The 16,887-nt window shown below is 49.8% G+C and overlaps 1 protein-coding gene across 14 annotated transcripts in view; it reads right to left on the reverse strand.

Annotated features, from left to right (window-relative positions):
• TENM4 (teneurin transmembrane protein 4) overlaps window positions 1-16,887 on the reverse strand; it is a 1,162,188-nt gene that overhangs the window by 96,498 nt on the left and 1,048,803 nt on the right. For all 14 annotated transcript variants that reach the window (XM_086385810.1, XM_086385811.1, XM_086385817.1 and 11 more), the window contains one exon: window positions 9,230-9,446. In XM_086385810.1, the coding sequence (XP_086241936.1) occupies window positions 9,230-9,446 (217 nt within the window). The remainder of the gene's footprint in view (window positions 1-9,229; window positions 9,447-16,887) is intronic.

A 16,887-nucleotide genomic window follows, 5' to 3' on the forward strand; every position in this document is an offset into this window, starting at 1 on the left:
AGACCTGCAGTGGGGAGTCACAGGACCCGCAGGGGTGGGAGGAGGAGGAGGAGGAGGCGGGGGAGGTGGGCAGGCAGAGCTCCTTCCTCTGCGAGAACACGGCCCACAGGTGTTGGGTTGGCCAGAACGTTCATTCAGGCTTTTCCTAGAATCTCACAGAACCAACCCCGTAGCATCTCCTCATCGCAGCCCCACATTGTGGCGCTCACTAGGAGTCAGCTCTCCACGCCCCCAGGACTGCACAGCAGAGCTGACCAGATTCACTGCAGAGACATCTGTTAAGTCCTGACCCTGTATTCTCCAGGGAGGACAATATCAGTAATGTGATACATGTCCCGCCAATATTTTAACTTCTCTGTGCTTAGAGCTTATAGTCTTGGATGAAAATGCAGACAGTCCCTGGTAAAGAACCTGCCTGTCAATGTAGGAAACGTTAAGAGATGTGGGTTCAATCCCTGGGTTGGGAAGATCCCCTGGAGGAGGGCATGGCAACCCACTCCAGTATTCTTGCCCGGAGAATCCCATGGACAGAGGAGCCTGGTGGACTACAGTCCATGGGGTTGCAAAGAGTTGGACATGACTGAAGCGATTTAGCACGAATACATGCCCTGACTTAACAGACACAGGAATTATTGCCTGAGAACCTCACTGAGGACTCTAGGTTCACCAGGACTCAGGATCTGCTACTACCTCGCTGAGCCAAGAGTTTCCTCCAGCCTCAAAGGTTCCTTTTCTACCACAAAGGACTGCTGATCTTAAGGGTCCCTTCACCTCTGCCTGCTGAAATGCTCAGACCTGTGCATCAGTTATATAACCACATCAGCGTTTCAGGCTAAGATTTTCATTTCCCTCCCAGTTCTCACAGTGACACTGAAACCTATATGAATACAAAAGTCCTTGCCAATGTTCACATCGGCTGTATCTATGCTAACGCTTGCTCTAAGTGATAATGGCAATGAGCACTCATCCAATGCTTACTTGCTCTGACACATAAGTGTTTTATATCTCCTTTAATCCTCAGACATCCCCACGAGGTACCAATTATTGTCCTCATGTGACAGATGAGGAAAGTGAGGTCACGCAGCTGGCAAGGGGTGGGGCTCACAATCAAGCCCCGCTGCCTGCCTCTGAGGCCACACTCAGAAGCACAGAGAGCTGCTGCACAGTAGCCTCTGGCTGTGCTGCGTGGGAGCAGAGAGAAAGGGCCAGCTGGGGTTGCAGAGTTGCAGCGGCCCCACCTTGTATACACTTCCCGCTTGAAGATGTGGAGGTGGGAATATGCAAGACCCAGCAGAGAAGAACAAAGGCTCGGTATGTGGGCTCCAGAGCCACTTGCCTTGGCTTCAAAGGCTGGCTCGGCCACTTACAAGCTGTCTGTCCTGAGCCAGGCTACTCACCTTCTCTGTGCCTCAGTTTCCTATCTGGGAAAGATGAATTCCCTAAGTCACATGATTTCAGGGGAGATGTAAAGATGTTTCCACTCACGAACCTCACCAAGCATTTCAAACAATGCCTGACACATAGAACATCCTTGGTAAATATTCGGTGCTATGACTGAACGTGTGCTGTGCACCAGCTACAGGGCTTCCTGGGAATTTTCTCTCATTTACTCTTCCGCACAACCTGCAGGGTGAGAATGAGTAACCCCACATTCCAGATGAGGACGCTGAGCCTCGCTCACCCGAGGTGGCTTGCTCTCACTTGCCCAAGGACTTGAACGTACGGCCTCTCCCTCTAAACCCCGAGTGGCTCCTGCTTTGGCGCAGCATCATCGGCTAATGCTTCCTGTGATGGACAGCTAGGAAAACGCTCAGGCTACAAAGCAAACAGATCGTAATTCGGTTTTGGAATCAATAAAGGGATGATCAAGTGGCAGAGGAAGAGTTGTTAGCTGCTTATCAGGATGATGTGAGAAGCTGCTGCCTGCATCCTGAATTAAATTCACCTAGTTGCTTTATCATCATAAACACTCATTTCAATGTGGGGAGGGATTTGTTTTTTTTTTTAAACCCAACGTGAATAATATATAATGGCTGACATTTTGGAGGAAGCAGGATCTTTACCTTCTTCCATCCGCCATCAGGGTAATTTATCATTGTCTTTCTCCCTGCCCCCCACCCCCCCACCCCCCACCTTTTAAACTGATGGGGTAGCCTGTCAGCTCAGCTTGTTCTGAAAAGGCAGGAGTATAATTCAATAATAAATTCGCTCAGAGGCCAGCTGTCAGGAAGCTGGTGTTTATTTGAACTCCATTAGATGATCTCTACTGCTCAGACTCTCTGAGGGCTATCTGAGGGACGTCTGAGGCCTGGGGCGGGGGAGGGGGGAGGAGTGGCCTGCAAATGCATTTCTGGACCGGCTCTGTCACTGACACCTGCATATGGCTTTAGATCTGCAGAGGGCTGACAAAAAATTGCATCACATGCATGATCTTTCCTTCCTTCTTTCCATTATTTTTTCCTCTTCTAACCTCTTACTTCCAAACTATGTGGCAACTTTGTGCCTTTATAAAGGGTCTGAGAGGAATTCTGAAGCTTTTTGTGGTATCAAAGTTATTTTACTTCTGTTTGTAGCAGTTTTACCTGAGGCGAAATGGCCCGGTCTGGTTTGTGAACCACCGAAGGGTGGATCTTTCTCAGTTCCTGCCCCAAACTGCTCTTCTTGCCTCAAAATCCTGTTATTCCTTTTCCTCCATGGCCTCTAAGACAGCAGGTCATTCACCCCGGGTTTCTTAACACTCTCTTGATTTCAAACACTGAAGCATGTCTCTTGACTTTTGACTTGGAAAATACTATCACTACAATTATGCTCCAGCCACATTAAAATTCTCTCCGTTCCCTGATCATCATGCAAAGCCATGCTGGTTCCTCAGTCTAGAATGCATTTCAAAATTCCGTTCAACAGAAACCCATAGTAAGCAATATAGCTTATTCAAGAGTACGCACATGCACACGTGCACGCGTGCACACACACACACACACACACATGCACAGAGCAAAGTGTCACGAAATACATATCCTTTCAGAGTGCTCCACTGATACTTTCTACACCACTGTACCCCTTTCTATTTAAATTTACTTCTTTATTCTTTAAAAAATAGTTTTGACCGACTACATTGATTCTGTGATGTGCTAATGGGCTGTTGTGACCTGAAGTGGGATAAATACCGTTTCAATAGTCAACCCTCCTCACTGAAATCTTTGTCTCAGGCCACAGACCATGTCCCGCCAGAAGCCTTCACTCGTTAGTTCATTTGTTTGTTTGCTCATTCACTTGCAAAACCAGTCACTGCTGCCTGCTCTGAGCCAGGCCCTCTGCTGGTGCTAGAGACACAGAGGTGGGCCAGATGCAGACCCTGTGCTGTGGAGCTCAGGGACCTGGATTTGCACTGGGAGGGATGCCCCTGCCTTTGAACTCTCAAAACGCTTTCTGCTCTGTTCAGGCACTCAGCAGTAGCTGGTTGGCTGACCCCCTGACTCATCTACCATTCAACGTGGTTTAGTCTGTACCAACCCCTGCAGAAGCTCAAATACTCTGGCCACCTGATACGAAGAGCCAACTCATTAGAAAAGACCTGATGCTGGGGAAGACTGAAGGCCGGAAGAGAAGGGGATGACAGAGGATGAGATGGTTGGATGGCATCACTGACTCAATGGACATGATTTGAGCAAACTCCAGGAGACAGTGAAGGACAGGGAAGCCTGGCATGCTGCAGTCCACGGGGTTGCAGAGTTGGACACGACTGAGCAACTGAACAACAACAACCCCTCTGCTAGGCACTAGAGGTCCAGTGACCAACGAGGCATGGGACACACTGGAAGTCCCAGTGTGATGGGGTCAGAGGCATATCTTCTCACAGGCCTAGTGCAGAACAGGTGTCGCTTAACAGTCAGCAAACAGAGCTTGGCAGTTCTGCCCCTCTCCGTGCCTGCCCATTCTCTCCTCTCCATGGGATCTGAACCTCTCTATACAATATGATCCTCTGTCTCCTTTGGGATGAATGTTCTCATCCATCCCTACTTTCCTAAAGCTCCCCTGACTCCTGAAGTCTTCTCTCTTTGGGTTCAGTGTGTTCCGTCAGCTGACTTTCATAGAACCTATCTTCACCCAACTGCTTGCCTGAGTGAGTTGATAACCTATCAGGTTTTGAGGAGCCCAAGAAGGCAATGGCACCCCTCTCCAGTACTCTTGCCTGGAAAATCCCATAGACAGGGGAGCCTGGTGGGCTGCAGTCCATGGGGTCGCTGAGAGTCCGACACGACTGAGCGACTTCACTTTCACTTTTTACTTTCATGCACTGGAGAAGGAAATGGCAACCCACTCCAGGGTTCTTGTCTGGAGAATCCCAGGGATGAGGGAGCCTGGTGGGCTGCCGTCTATGGGGTTGCACAGAGTTGGACACAAGAGAAGTGACTTAGCAGTAGCAGCAAGAAGACTTAATAGCATCACATTCTTCCTCTCACCAATCCAGGGTTCTTGAACATATTCTAAACAGCTGGTCAAGTAACTTGGCGGTAGTTCTTCCTCTTCCCATAATCTGCTAACCTGTCCAGCAGCATCAATCCACAAGTATTTGCAGAATTGCACTGTCTGCCCTGTGTCCAGTCCTTTTGACCCAGTCAGTCTTTCACAAGCTAAGGGATACAATCAAAGTTGTGTCACAGGGAAATAGCTGCCTCAAGTGCTCTTAGAGGAGGAATTATCTCATGCTGTCCTCCCCTTCCCAGCTGTCTGATCCCCAGGTACTCTTATCCGCCCTCCTTGTATTGACGATCCAGCTAGGGATCCTTCTGCCTGCAGACCTGAGTGGCTCCTTCCTTCCCACACAAGTCTCTATACAGGGCACCCTGCACTTTATTCTCCCCATGAGTCCAGGGGAGGGACAGGTGACCCACTAGGCTGAAGGGCCCCAGGCATCCAGGCCCAGATGGAAAGATGGTATTCAAGCCACCTAATCTGCTGAAGGGGGTTCCCCAGCCTGATCTGGGCCCTCCTACTATAGACCTACTTGAGGTCAGCTGAAGTCATTGATACCTCTCTCACTTAATATGGAGCTGAACACAGTGGAGGCAGAATGTCAGTCTGAGCTACTGTACTCATAAAACCTGTAAGAAACACCTGCTCTGGGCCCGGCGTTGTGCTGGGCTCTGGGGATACAGATGAGCGAGACAGGGGCAATAGGCCTTCCTCACTCCCAGTCCATCTGGCAGCACTTCCACTTCAGTTCTGAGTCGGGCTCTGCGCTTCCCTCCAAGGAGACCAGCCCGGTCCAGCTCAGCATCTAGTCTGTTTGGCCGGGGCCCTCCTGTCAGTCCCTACGGGCTGCCCCTGTTCCTATGGACCAGCTGGGGCACTGTTCAGAGGCATGAGGAAGCGCCCAGGAACTCCTGGTGTCATCTCTGCACTGCAGCCCCTGTGGTTCCTCGTCCCTGCTGTGGGCAGGCCTTGAGGAAAGGCGTTCAGGGGAGAGCCCCGTGTACTGATGACTGGCTGGCTGGCTTCTCCCACAGGATGGTGTTCCTGTCAGTTCCGACCTGGCCTTGAATCCCTCTCCATCCCATAGTCCCAGCAGGCCTCATACTTGGATCTCCCAGAGTCAGTCACACAGCAGTGAATCTGCAGAGTGAAGCTCCTGTACCTCACAGGAAACAGCTGAGGCTCCTTGCCAGGCTCAGAAATGCCATTAGGTCACTGGGTGACAGCCTGTTTCTTGGAACCTCTTAGACGGGCTCCCGTTCAGACTGTACAAAGTGCAGTGTAGCATACGGCTTCCCTGGTAGCTCAGCTGGTAAAGAATCTGCAATGCAGGAGACCTGGGTTTGATCCCTGGGTTGGGAAGATCCCCTGGAGGAGGGCATGGTGGCCCACTCCAGTATTCTTGCCTGGAGAATCCCATGGACAGAGGAGCCTGGTGGGCTACAGTCCAGGGGGTCGCAAAGAGTTGGACACGACTGAAGTGACTTAGCACACATGTGTGCTTTGTGTTTGTAGGTTTCCAGTCACTTAGATTTGTTTTACATAAGAATCTGGGGATACTTAGTGAAAGTAGTGAAACATAGGAGCTGTTTCCTGCGAATCTAGATGAGCGAGGAGCTGGGCATGATGATTTAGGCAAACGTTAGGTAAAAGGAATGTTTGCAGTAACATTTGGAAGCTTCCATGATCCATTCATTTTAGAGCAAATACTCTATTCCAGGACCTGCCCTAAGTCATACAGGTTTGGAGAGATGAATGGTCTCTGCTTTCAAAGCCTCTGCTATTTAACTGAAGGTGACAGATACATAAACAATGACCTGGGAGCTGACTTCTACTCCTGCTTCTGCTACTAACTGGTAATGTGATTTCAGCAGATAATTGAACCTCTCTGGACTCTTGAATCCTCAGTAGAAAATTAAATAAAACAGACAATATATCCATTTATTCTCCGTCCCACTATCCCTCCCCACTCCTCCTTTTCTCCTTGTTTCCTTCCATCTTTTCCTTGTTCAAGGTAATATATATGCATATTTATCTTGAGCAGTTACCAAATGTGAAAGTGAGTAAGATGTGGTCCTGTCGTGGCAGACTCAGTGTAGAGGGTTGGCAGACATTTACATATTCACTATATTAAGCCCTTGCCCAAAGCCACGTGCATTCAGCAGTGGCAGAGCCCGGATCTGAGACACAAGCTGGCCTTGCTCCAAAGCCCATGCTCTCTTCTTTCTGCTGAGCAGCCCATTTCTTCCAGTATAGGTTTCTCAAGTTCCCCACTGGACAGGCTCCTTAAGGGCATGTCAGACTGTTAGAAATGATACCCAAATTCCTGGGTAGGTGCCACGTGATCTGTGACAATGTAAGCATCAGGCTTGGTGAAGCAACAGAGTACGTGGTCCCCACTGGCACTGATCAGGATGGCATGGTGAGGATACCCCTTAATCAGAAGAGCCATCAGCAGCCAACCAGTCAGAGCCCTAATCAGATCCCATGACAGTCCAGTAAAGAAGGGCTGAGCAAGTATTAAATAATATCCCCCTTGGTAGGAGTAATATTCCTACCTCAAGTTGATTAAAAGAACTCATGCCACAGGAAGGCCCACAAGCTTACATACAAAATCACACAATTGAATAAAAAGAGCAGAAAGCTTTGTACCTGGAGACAAAAGCAGAATTCCTGGCCAAGATAAATGAATAGCTTTCTCCTCACTCTGCTTCTGCTCCTGGCTCTGCCACTTCACTGGCCTATGCATTGGGGAAGATCACTTAACCTCTGAGGCTCTCAGTATTCTCAGGGTGAGCTGAAGGGGACTCTCACATACTTTCACCTCTAAGAAAGTTAAAGTTCAAATGCTCTGACACACTTGTATGATGCCGCGATTATTGGGCTCAGGGCACTCCCCTGACTTCTCTCTTCCCATCTTGTCATTGCTCCCTGTGTGGAAGGGCTGGGGCAGTCTAGGCTTTGGAGTCCCAGGTCCATCACATCCCAGGAGAGGGCCTCCTCCATGGATTCCCAGCTCCTCTCTAAGGATGGTTAATACCACTTCCCAAGGTGACTCCCCAGGAGTCCTTCTTAGGTCCCTGCTCCTCCGTCCTTCGACACTTTCCTGGATCACACACCTGTGTGTTCATGGTTTCATCTACCACTTGCTTGCTGACGGCACCTGAATCAAGATCCTCAGCCCTAACTTCTGTGTGAGTTTCAGGTTTGCTTCTGAACTACAAACAGACATTCTGGGTGATCTATTGAGGTGAGACTCCTCTTTGCCCTTGCCAGCCATCTCAGTAAGACAGTCCTCTCTCCAGCATTCCTCAGACCCCGCTGACGATGAAGCTGATGACCGGCTGTGCTGACTTCCCTCTTTAAATAGAACTGGGGGAATGTCATTCATTCTTCCTGTCTCTCCTCCCTACCCCTACCCTGTTCCCTTAGGGCAGGAACTCTCTGGCACAGAAGGCATGAACACAGAAGGCACAGTCTGTGACTGCTGAGCTGAACTGGGCTGACGTTTTGAGAAAGCTCTGTGTGTATCTGGCATCACGACCTTGGAAGACATTCAAAAGAAATGATCACAATTCCCTCCTGCTTAGATATCTTTCCCGAGGTCAGAGACCCTGATCTGGGGAGCAGAGCACAGAGCGCTGCCTTTTGCTGGCTCCTGTATCCTTTCCTTGGAGAAGGAAATGGCAACCCACTCCAGTGTTCTTGCCTGGAGAATCCCAGGGATGGGGGAGCCTGGTGGGCTGCCGTCTGTGGGGTCGCATAGAGTTGGACACGACTGAAGTGACTTAGCAGTATCCTTTCCTGGGCTTCCCTGGTGGGTCAGCAGTAAAGAATCTGCCTGCTAATGCAGGAGACCCAGGTTTGATTCCTGGGCTGGGAAGATCCCCTGGAGGAGGGCATGGCAACCCACTCCAGTATTCTTGCCTGGAGAATCCCATGGACAGAGGAGCCTGGCACGCTATAGTCCATATGGTCACAAAGAGTTGGACACAACTGAGCATGCGTGCATGTACTCTTTCCTGCCCCGGGTCTTTGCAGAAGCTGTTCTCTCTCCCTGAAAAACTCTCCCTGGCTGAGCTATTTGTCATCTTTAAGACTCAGTTCTTAAATCTCAGGCTTCCCCCGCCCAGAAGCACCTTCTCTATGCTTCCAGAGTATCCTGTGGGCACATATCTGGCCTATCACGCTGGAACAACTTTTTGTCTCCCTAGCGGACTGTGAGTGACCAGTGGGCAGGGACTGTGCTCCACTCAAGTCTGCAGTTCCGGCACAGTGCAGACCTCGGTACCAAACTGTCCAGTAGACGAGACACCACTGAACACTGGTGGAAGAAAGCCTGGGTGCCAGCAGGTGCAGCCCCACCCCCGAGCCTACTAAAGTCTCCCAGCATCAGCTCTGAGGGAGAAGACTGTCAGAGCCTTCAGCTCATCTGGAGACAGTGGCATCAGTAAGAGCGGACTGCAAAGTGGGTATTGATCCAAGATTCCCCTTGGACCTTTGATTTCTTACTCTCTCCATCCATCACCCAGCGAGGACAACACAACTCTGCTCATAAAAATTCCAGATGCCTTGGAGAGCAGTTTTCTAAACGTGGGTACCTGAGACTGCTTCCCTGCCTCCCCTGATGGTCCACCCAGAGCCTTCAGTGCTGTGTCCCCCTCCCAGCCTCCTCCCACTCCCAGCCACACAGATGGAGCCCTGGAAGTGGCTCATTCCCCTTTCTGAGAGCCACGGCCAGAGCTGGACTCACCCTCCATCAAACGGGTTCTCCCCGGGGATGATGTGCGTGCTGTCCCTGCCCACGAGGAACTTGATTCGGTCGTAGAAGGAATGCAAGTTCTGCTGGGACACGGGGGCCTGTGTCTCCTGGATGATGTCCAGAGGGTCGGGGGAGCCCAGGCACAGCGGGTTGACGTGACAGAGGGGCTGGAGGCAGCAGTCGGGGTCCATGCAGTCCACCAAGCCGTCTGCAGGGGTGACAGAGCAGGGTGTTTGTAATGTTGTGTGCAATCCGCATCGTTTGTTCACACTGCCTTCATTCACTTCTCTACTTTCCACTCACTGAATGACGGTATAAAAGTGCCTGATACAAGCTGAGGCCGCTGCTGGGTGCCAAGGAGATTCAGGGGCTCCAGGTCCCACCCCACTAGTCTAGTAGGAGAGATGGACAAGCAGTGTGCAGTGTGACGTGTGACGTGTGTTATTTCTTTTCTTTTCAGAGAGATAGAAGGAATGCTGTGCGTGGGGGCCCTGAGGTGACAGTTTGGATCACTAATTTCAGATGCTGGGCTCAGAAAGGGAGGAGAAGAGCACAAGATCAGGCTGCGAGTTTTGCAGGAGCCGACAGCTGGGCCTCCAGGGCCAGGTTGGGGAGTCTATATTTCACCCTCTGGACAACAGGAGTTACTGAAAGGTGCTAAGCCAGGGATGACTTCACTTGAAAGTCACCGTATTGCTGAAAGCACATCTCCTGCATCAAGGACAAAGGAGCTGTGGGAGCCGGGGGCTCCATGCAGCAGGAGAGACAACGGCTCCTGAGACTAGGGGAGGAACAGTGGGCACGAGGGAAGACGGTGGTGTGGAGAGACAACGGAGAGGTAAAAACGGGAAGATCTGGTGACTGATGGGATTTGGGGGTGAGGAAGGGGCGGCCGAGTTCCAGCCTCTCCCCCAGCTGCAAGGCAAGTGTGTGGGGAGCCACCTCTGCCTTCTGTGAGAGGGGCTTTGTGAGTTTGCTGGATGGTTTCAGGTCACTGACCAAGTTGTCATTAGTAGAGAATTCTCTTTACCACATGGGTGGATTTCTTTAGGAGTGAAAATTATATTGCAGCTTCCAGCTTCTCGAAGTGCAAAGAAAGAAATTCCACCAGACCACAGATTTTTGGTCTCATTATCCCAAAGTGCTTTTACGGACACCCAATAGAATGGCTTAAAATAGACAAGAAGCCAATTGTAGGCAGCCTGTGCGCTCTGTAGGCAGAGAACAGCCTGAGCACGTGTGTTCTTCTGTAGGCTGGAATTCTGCGTCTCCTGCTTTCAGCGATTCTGGGCAAACTTCCCCACCACCTTGAGGGCGTGGGTCCTGCTCTGGTGGTCTTTGATGTAGCCCCAGCCCTTAGCACAGGTGTTTAAGACCTGACTGTTAAATAAATGAGTGACAATGGAATGAGTTAAATGACATTTGAATCAAGTCCATAAAAGGCAGAAAAGCATTATCTTCACTCAATTCGGTTAAATAGTGTGGTATGGTGGGAGGATCCTGAGGCTCAGAGACTGAAGTGCAAGCCCCAGAACTGCCTGGAAGAATGGCTTTGAATGAGCTCATACTTAACCTCTCTGAGCTTCCGTCTCCTTAACACTGATATACTCCCTCACTTGTCTCTGTGGGTCTACAGTATAGAGGCTGGCCATAGGGATATTGCACATACAATATGCACCCTTAAGCCTCTTTACTAGTTAGTCTCGGGGTGTTGTGGCCTCAGGCAAGCTCCATGACCTCCCTGAAACCCAGTTTTTTCCTTAATAAGTTGGGACAAAAAAATCCCTTGTCCTTCTCTCCCAACTTCGGCATGGTGTCTAAGGTCCATCTGCTCTGCCCTCCTTGAGGGCAGCACAGTGGTGCAGAGAATGGGCTCCAGAGGTCAAATCCTGGCTCTGAGACTTACTACTGTGTGGCCTTGGTCAGGTTCTTAAACTCTCTGGCCTCAGTTTCTCATATCTCTTACTGTGATTTATAAGAGTGTTACTAATGTAATTTTTATTTATGTGAAAAACACAGTATATGTCCTCAAATCTGGCAGAGTACCTGATATATCATAAGTGCTTAATAAGAGGTGGGCTTTCCTGTTAGCTCAGATGGTAAAGAATCCGCCTGCCATGTGAGACCTGGGTTCAATCCCTGGGTTGGGAAGATCCCTTGGAGGAGGGAACAGCCCACTCCAGTATTCTTGCCTGGAGAGTCCCATGGACAGAGGAGCCTTGTGAACTACAGTCCACGGGATGGCAAAGAGTTGGACTCGACTGAGCAGCTAAGCACAGCACAAGAGGTAGTTCCTCTTCCTGACCCTGGAACATGGCTCCCCAAACAGGGAGCCAACTGTCCTGTGTGTGCCCACCAGCCAGATCCACCCAGAGATGCGGCGGAAAGGCCTCCCCTCACTCGGGCCGGGTCCTGGGTCCAGCTCCCAGGTCCACCAGCTAACTGCCGAGCCAAGCACCTGTCTTCCCCGGCAGTCGGCTGGCCCCATCACACATTCTCAGGCTGCCCCTGTCAGACATTGCTTAAACACATAATTACAGCCCGAGCTGAGGGTTATTTGCATTCTGCTATTGATGTTCGCATGACAGATTCAGCTGCCGCATCCATAACTCTGCAGAAATGCTCCATTATTCAATCCCAGGGAGCAGGGACGCTGACCATTAAATCAGCCAGCACAATTGAAGGGCCGTGAAAAGTCATGGCTAATTTGAAATTTTATTAGCTCTGCCTGCTCTTGTTTACCGCCGGAGCAGTCCCTGGAAACCAGTCTTTCACCTCTTTATAAACACCCTGCTTCGTGGCACCTTGGAAGAACGGTTTCCTGTCCTCTGGTCCTGGCTGGAAGGTTAGACAGGAATGACTATTATTAATTTTTGTATTAAATGACGATGATGATAATCACAGCTGTGCCCTACTGAGGGCCAGGCACTGTGCTAAATCCTTTACAAGGAATGTTTTCAAGAAAAATGTCAGTGAATCTTCCCAGTTTTGTGAAGTAGCCACTGTTACCACCATCGCCCTCATTTTCGACGAGAAGGAACCAGAGGTTCCAAGAGGTAAGGTAACTTGGTCAAGATCACACAGTTGGTCAGTAAAGAAGCTGAACTCAGTTCTTTGTGAAATAGAAAAAGGTTCTCTGTCCCTGAAGGGATGTAGGAACTATTTAAGTGGAAAACCCGACTTTATGAGTCTTGCTGGGCTCTTCCAGCGCCCTGGTGACCTCCACCACTGCACTCATCTCTCTGTATTGTAATTCTCATGTTCTCTGTCTCCCTCCCCACACAGCGAGCTCGTAGAGACCAGGGCTGACTCATTTCAGGGTCCCCCCCACCCCCGGCTGCCTTAGCTTCCAGCTTCATCCATGCCTCTGGAATCTGGGCTTTTCCATACCCCTTACTTCTTTCCTTTAAAAAAACAAATTCAGCAATGAATCTTAAACAAAATTGCTGCTTCTTGTGGTGAGAGGGCCCTGGTGATGATCTAGTTGACTATTCAGGTAGAAATTTTAAAGTCTCCGTGAGGGCTCTGAGCTTTAGTTCACCTGTCTGTAACATGAACCTAGCTCAGAGGGACGCTGGGAGGATTAGGTGAGATCATGGACGTAGCACACTTGGCGTGAAGGCCAGCACCTGAGTAAGGGCTTGACAGACATGAGCTACTACTCGCCCCTGGCTGGGTGCTTCCCTTGAACAGGGATCCCAGTAACAGAGCTGCCCTCCCTATACCCGCGTTTCAGGGCAGCTCTTTCTGCAGATAGTCTGGACTTGGAGAACTGAAGCAGAGAAACACAGCCACAGCAACACACCTACGAGTTAGGGAAGCAGAGACCCCAGGGGACTTGAAGATTGGGGTTCTCCGAAATGGGGACATATCACACACTGTGCTCTTATGAGAGACTCTGGGACTGTGGAGTTGCTTATTGTAGGCTTCACAGCACACAGTGATTAATGTCTGGCCAAGAATGCTGCCCGCCTACACCTCCCTATGTGGAAGCTCCCTCATCATTCAATCGGCAAATATTTGCTGAGTTGTAAATGTGGGCTAAACCCCGTTAATAGAGACCATCACAGTTAAAGGAGATACATAACAATAGTTTTAAAATGAGCAGGGCCCAAGAGATTCTCATCAGAGCCACAGTTTATGAGATCGGCTTCCAAGCAAACCCTTCTCTGTATTTTCAAATGCAGCGTACGGCAGCCTGCAGCAGGGTGTATAGCTGCTCACAGTAACCGAGACTCTCGCATGGTTTCAGCTTCTTCGGCATGGATGACAAATTTTAGAAGTCATAGTAAGAGGAAAAAGTATATTGTGGGGACAGAAAAGTAAATTTGGGGGTAGGTTAGAAACACAGCAATATATGGTTTTCAAGGTTCTCTGGTTTTGGCTAAAGACATTTAGATTTTCCATGCACTTCTTATCTCACTTAATTGTATGTTACACACATTGGTTGACTTATGTCCATGCTTCCTGCATTGCCTGTTCTCCTGGAGAGACCCTTGTGATCATAGCAGCAAAAGCAAAACTCCCAAACCCATCAGGAAAATAGGGAAGATTTTCCTCTACTTCTTTCAAATTTTTCCATAAAGCCCTCCTAAATCCTAAAACTCCAACTTGGGGGAAATTACACGTTTCCTCCAGAAATTCCCTTTACCCATATAGTCCTAACGCCTCCTCTCTCTCCTTATATGGTGGAAGTTAAGAAGGGCAGATGAAGGGTCAGAGGCCGTTCAGGCTCTGGTCATTCAGCAATGCTGCTCCCAGCTGCAGCCTCTGGTGGGAGAGAGGGGTGCAGGGAAGGGAGAAGGAAACAGCTAGAAAAAAGGCAGAATAGAGATTAAAAAGACAGGCAAGAAAAAAAGGGAAGGAAGGGTAGGTTGGGAAAAAAAGAAAAAGGCGGCCACGTCTCCGGGGCACTAAATGAACATTCCAGACTAGTTCTTGTTCTCCTGACCCTCGAACATGAAGTGCCATGGTGATGAGACGCCACGTGGGGACGAGACACCACGTGGTGTGTGCAGCGAGGCTCTGCTAACACTTCCATGTACGTCCTGTGCTATCCCCTGGAGGATGAGGGCCGTGCTATTTCCTCTTGCATTCCTCCTCAGTGCCCAGCCTGCCATGGGTGTCCCTGACCTTGGAGAGGGGCAAGTGGAGAGAAAGAATCCAGGCTAAGAAGCCTGAAGACAGGGTTCTTTCCCTGAGCCTGTCACTCTCCAGCCATGAGAATGTCAATGAAAAAAGCCTTGGTGTCCATCACCCTCTGCAGAGAGGGGTGCTGCCCACAGGAATGGGTGAAGAGTTGTGCCATCAGTCGGAGTCCTGACCAGCAATGGCTCCCCGTTTGTGTTGTGATCTTCACAGCTGCCAGGGCGCGCTGTGACCTCAGGCGACCACGTCCCTCTCCGCTGTCAGTGTCCCCATCAGTTGTGGGGGCGGGGAGCGGAGGGCAGCCCCTGGGGTTAACCTGCCTAACAGTCACTTCATGGCCTTTCTATGCCACAGGCCCATCTCCCCTGGTGGCCGCCTGCTGGAACATTCACAGAAAGCAACAGGCGCTGAGGGTTCTGTAGAAGGTGGTGACGGAGCTGGCCTTCTCATCTTTACAAAGAGGACACTGGGGTCAGGTTAGCTGATTTACCCAAAAATCATACCGCTAGTGCAGTGGCAGCTGGGGCCCTGGTCTCTTCTCTGTCTCCCAGATCAGGCCCTACTCCACGGTCTGCATCTCTTTCTCCATCGTTTCTTGGACATCCTGGCTCCCCCGGCTCTGTTCCCCTTGTCCACAGAGGGCAGACGTGACTTGTTTCTTATCCCAAATGCATATAGCACAGTGCCCTGTGCACCATCAGCATGTTTGTTGAATGAATGAAAAAATGAATAATGAATGCGTGAGGATCCCAAGTCAAACAGCTCCATCAGTTCGACTGGGCCCCCTGAGGGCTACGGGGTGTGATGGAAGTCACCCTTCCTCCCCCTCACCACCCACCCCAGGAAGAGCTTATTCCTCTCCTTAGAAAGCAGGCACACAGGACAGGTCTGCTCTGACCCTTCAGCGTCTGTCCCATGGCTGGCAGGCCCTGCGCCAGGCACTGGACAGACAGGAAGAAAACCGTCACGCCTCCAAAGGACTCCCAAGTGTTGCGAGTCAGAGCGAGATAACCATGTGCAGGGGAAGAAGGAAGCGGGGGTGGGGGGCTGTGGAAGCCCAAAGCGGGGACCCTAACATGGGGCTGAGGGCTGGAATATTTCCTGGAAGATGGAATGCTTAACTGAGAATAGAAGGATGGGCAAGAAGAAGCCGAAAGGAGAGCAGAGCTAGGGGCGGGTGTGGGCAATGCATGGCCTAGCAAACTCTTTTCATCAGAGTTGGCTGCATGGTCCCTTAGCCCCATGGGCCTGTGGACAGGGTCCAACCAGTCCAGCCAGCTCTCTCTGCAGGCTTAACTCCTCCCACCCGCCGACCTCATCTCGCGGCTGCCTGCAGTCTGGCCCGAGACGTGTTTTATAGCAGGCTGTAAGCAGCATCTGGGGAGGCCCCAGGGGGTGGAGGGTGGAATGTGCCTCCCTGTCTGTACACATCTGGGAGAAGTTTTTGTCATCTGCTGTAATAAATTCTGTGCCTTTGGTGAAAAGGCTTGCAAAATCTTTATCTGCTCCTCAGAACGCAGGATTTTTAAAGGTCAATTTCTCTCTTGTCTCTTATCACAAGAAACATGGTTTAGAGATAGTCTGAAGTGTGGCCAAACTCTATGGCTTTATGTGCCAATGGTGGGAGATGAGAAGGAGAAGGGAGGACAGAGAGCTTTGTTCTCAGTTTTCCTGAAATGTCTCCTTCCAGGTTGCATCTATCAATGCTCTGAATTGCAATCCATGATTGTTTTACGGGGCCAACAGAGTCTAAAGAGATGAACACACTTTGAAGCTGCTTAAAGATCCTTTATCACAAGGGGTATGGGTGCTTAAATTCCCGTGAATGTTTCCTTTCTTTGGCTTCTTTTTAAGCATGGCTTCCATTCGGATCCTAGCTTTCCCATTGATTCACGGTGTGACTTTGGGAAAGCCTCATCAGCTCAGTGAGCCTCAGCTTCCCAGCCTGTAAGCGTCTGCCTTTCAAGTGTATTGCAAGGGGCTGGAGTTTATGGACACAGAGTGTCCAGCCCAGCCCCTGGCCCTTAGAGATGCTCTCTAAATGATGGCTACTGTTTTCCTTTATGTATATTTGATTTTTCTTTTTTCCTTCTAGCAGTAAGCATGTAAGTAAGTTTGGAATACAAATTTTAACTAAAAAGTGAAAAAGGTCTAGATACATTATGATATGGAAAAATACAATCTAATCATAATCCAAACAGAAGACTGTAAAATTTTATAGAGAATATAATTCTAATTTTTAAAAGTGATTTATATATGAATATATATTTATTTTATAATAAACATCACACTTCTGTGATTACAGGTGGAAAGAAGCAAGACAAAGAGAGATGACATTTGCAGGTGACGAACTGAGGCTCAGAGAAGTTGAATAACTCACTCAAGGTCATACAGCCAGCAGACTGGGGAGACAGGATTTGAATCCAGACAGTCTGGGTACAGATCCTGCTTCTAATCACTGTGGTATGTTGCTTCTCAGGCACTTTAAATACACCCTCTGT

The sequence above is a fragment of the Bos grunniens genome, chromosome 29 (assembly GCF_055505025.1).
Source record: "Bos grunniens cultivar Pamir isolate PY7600 chromosome 29, Bosgru_T2T1.0, whole genome shotgun sequence".
In the NCBI taxonomy this organism is placed as follows: Eukaryota; Metazoa; Chordata; class Mammalia; order Artiodactyla; family Bovidae; genus Bos; species Bos grunniens.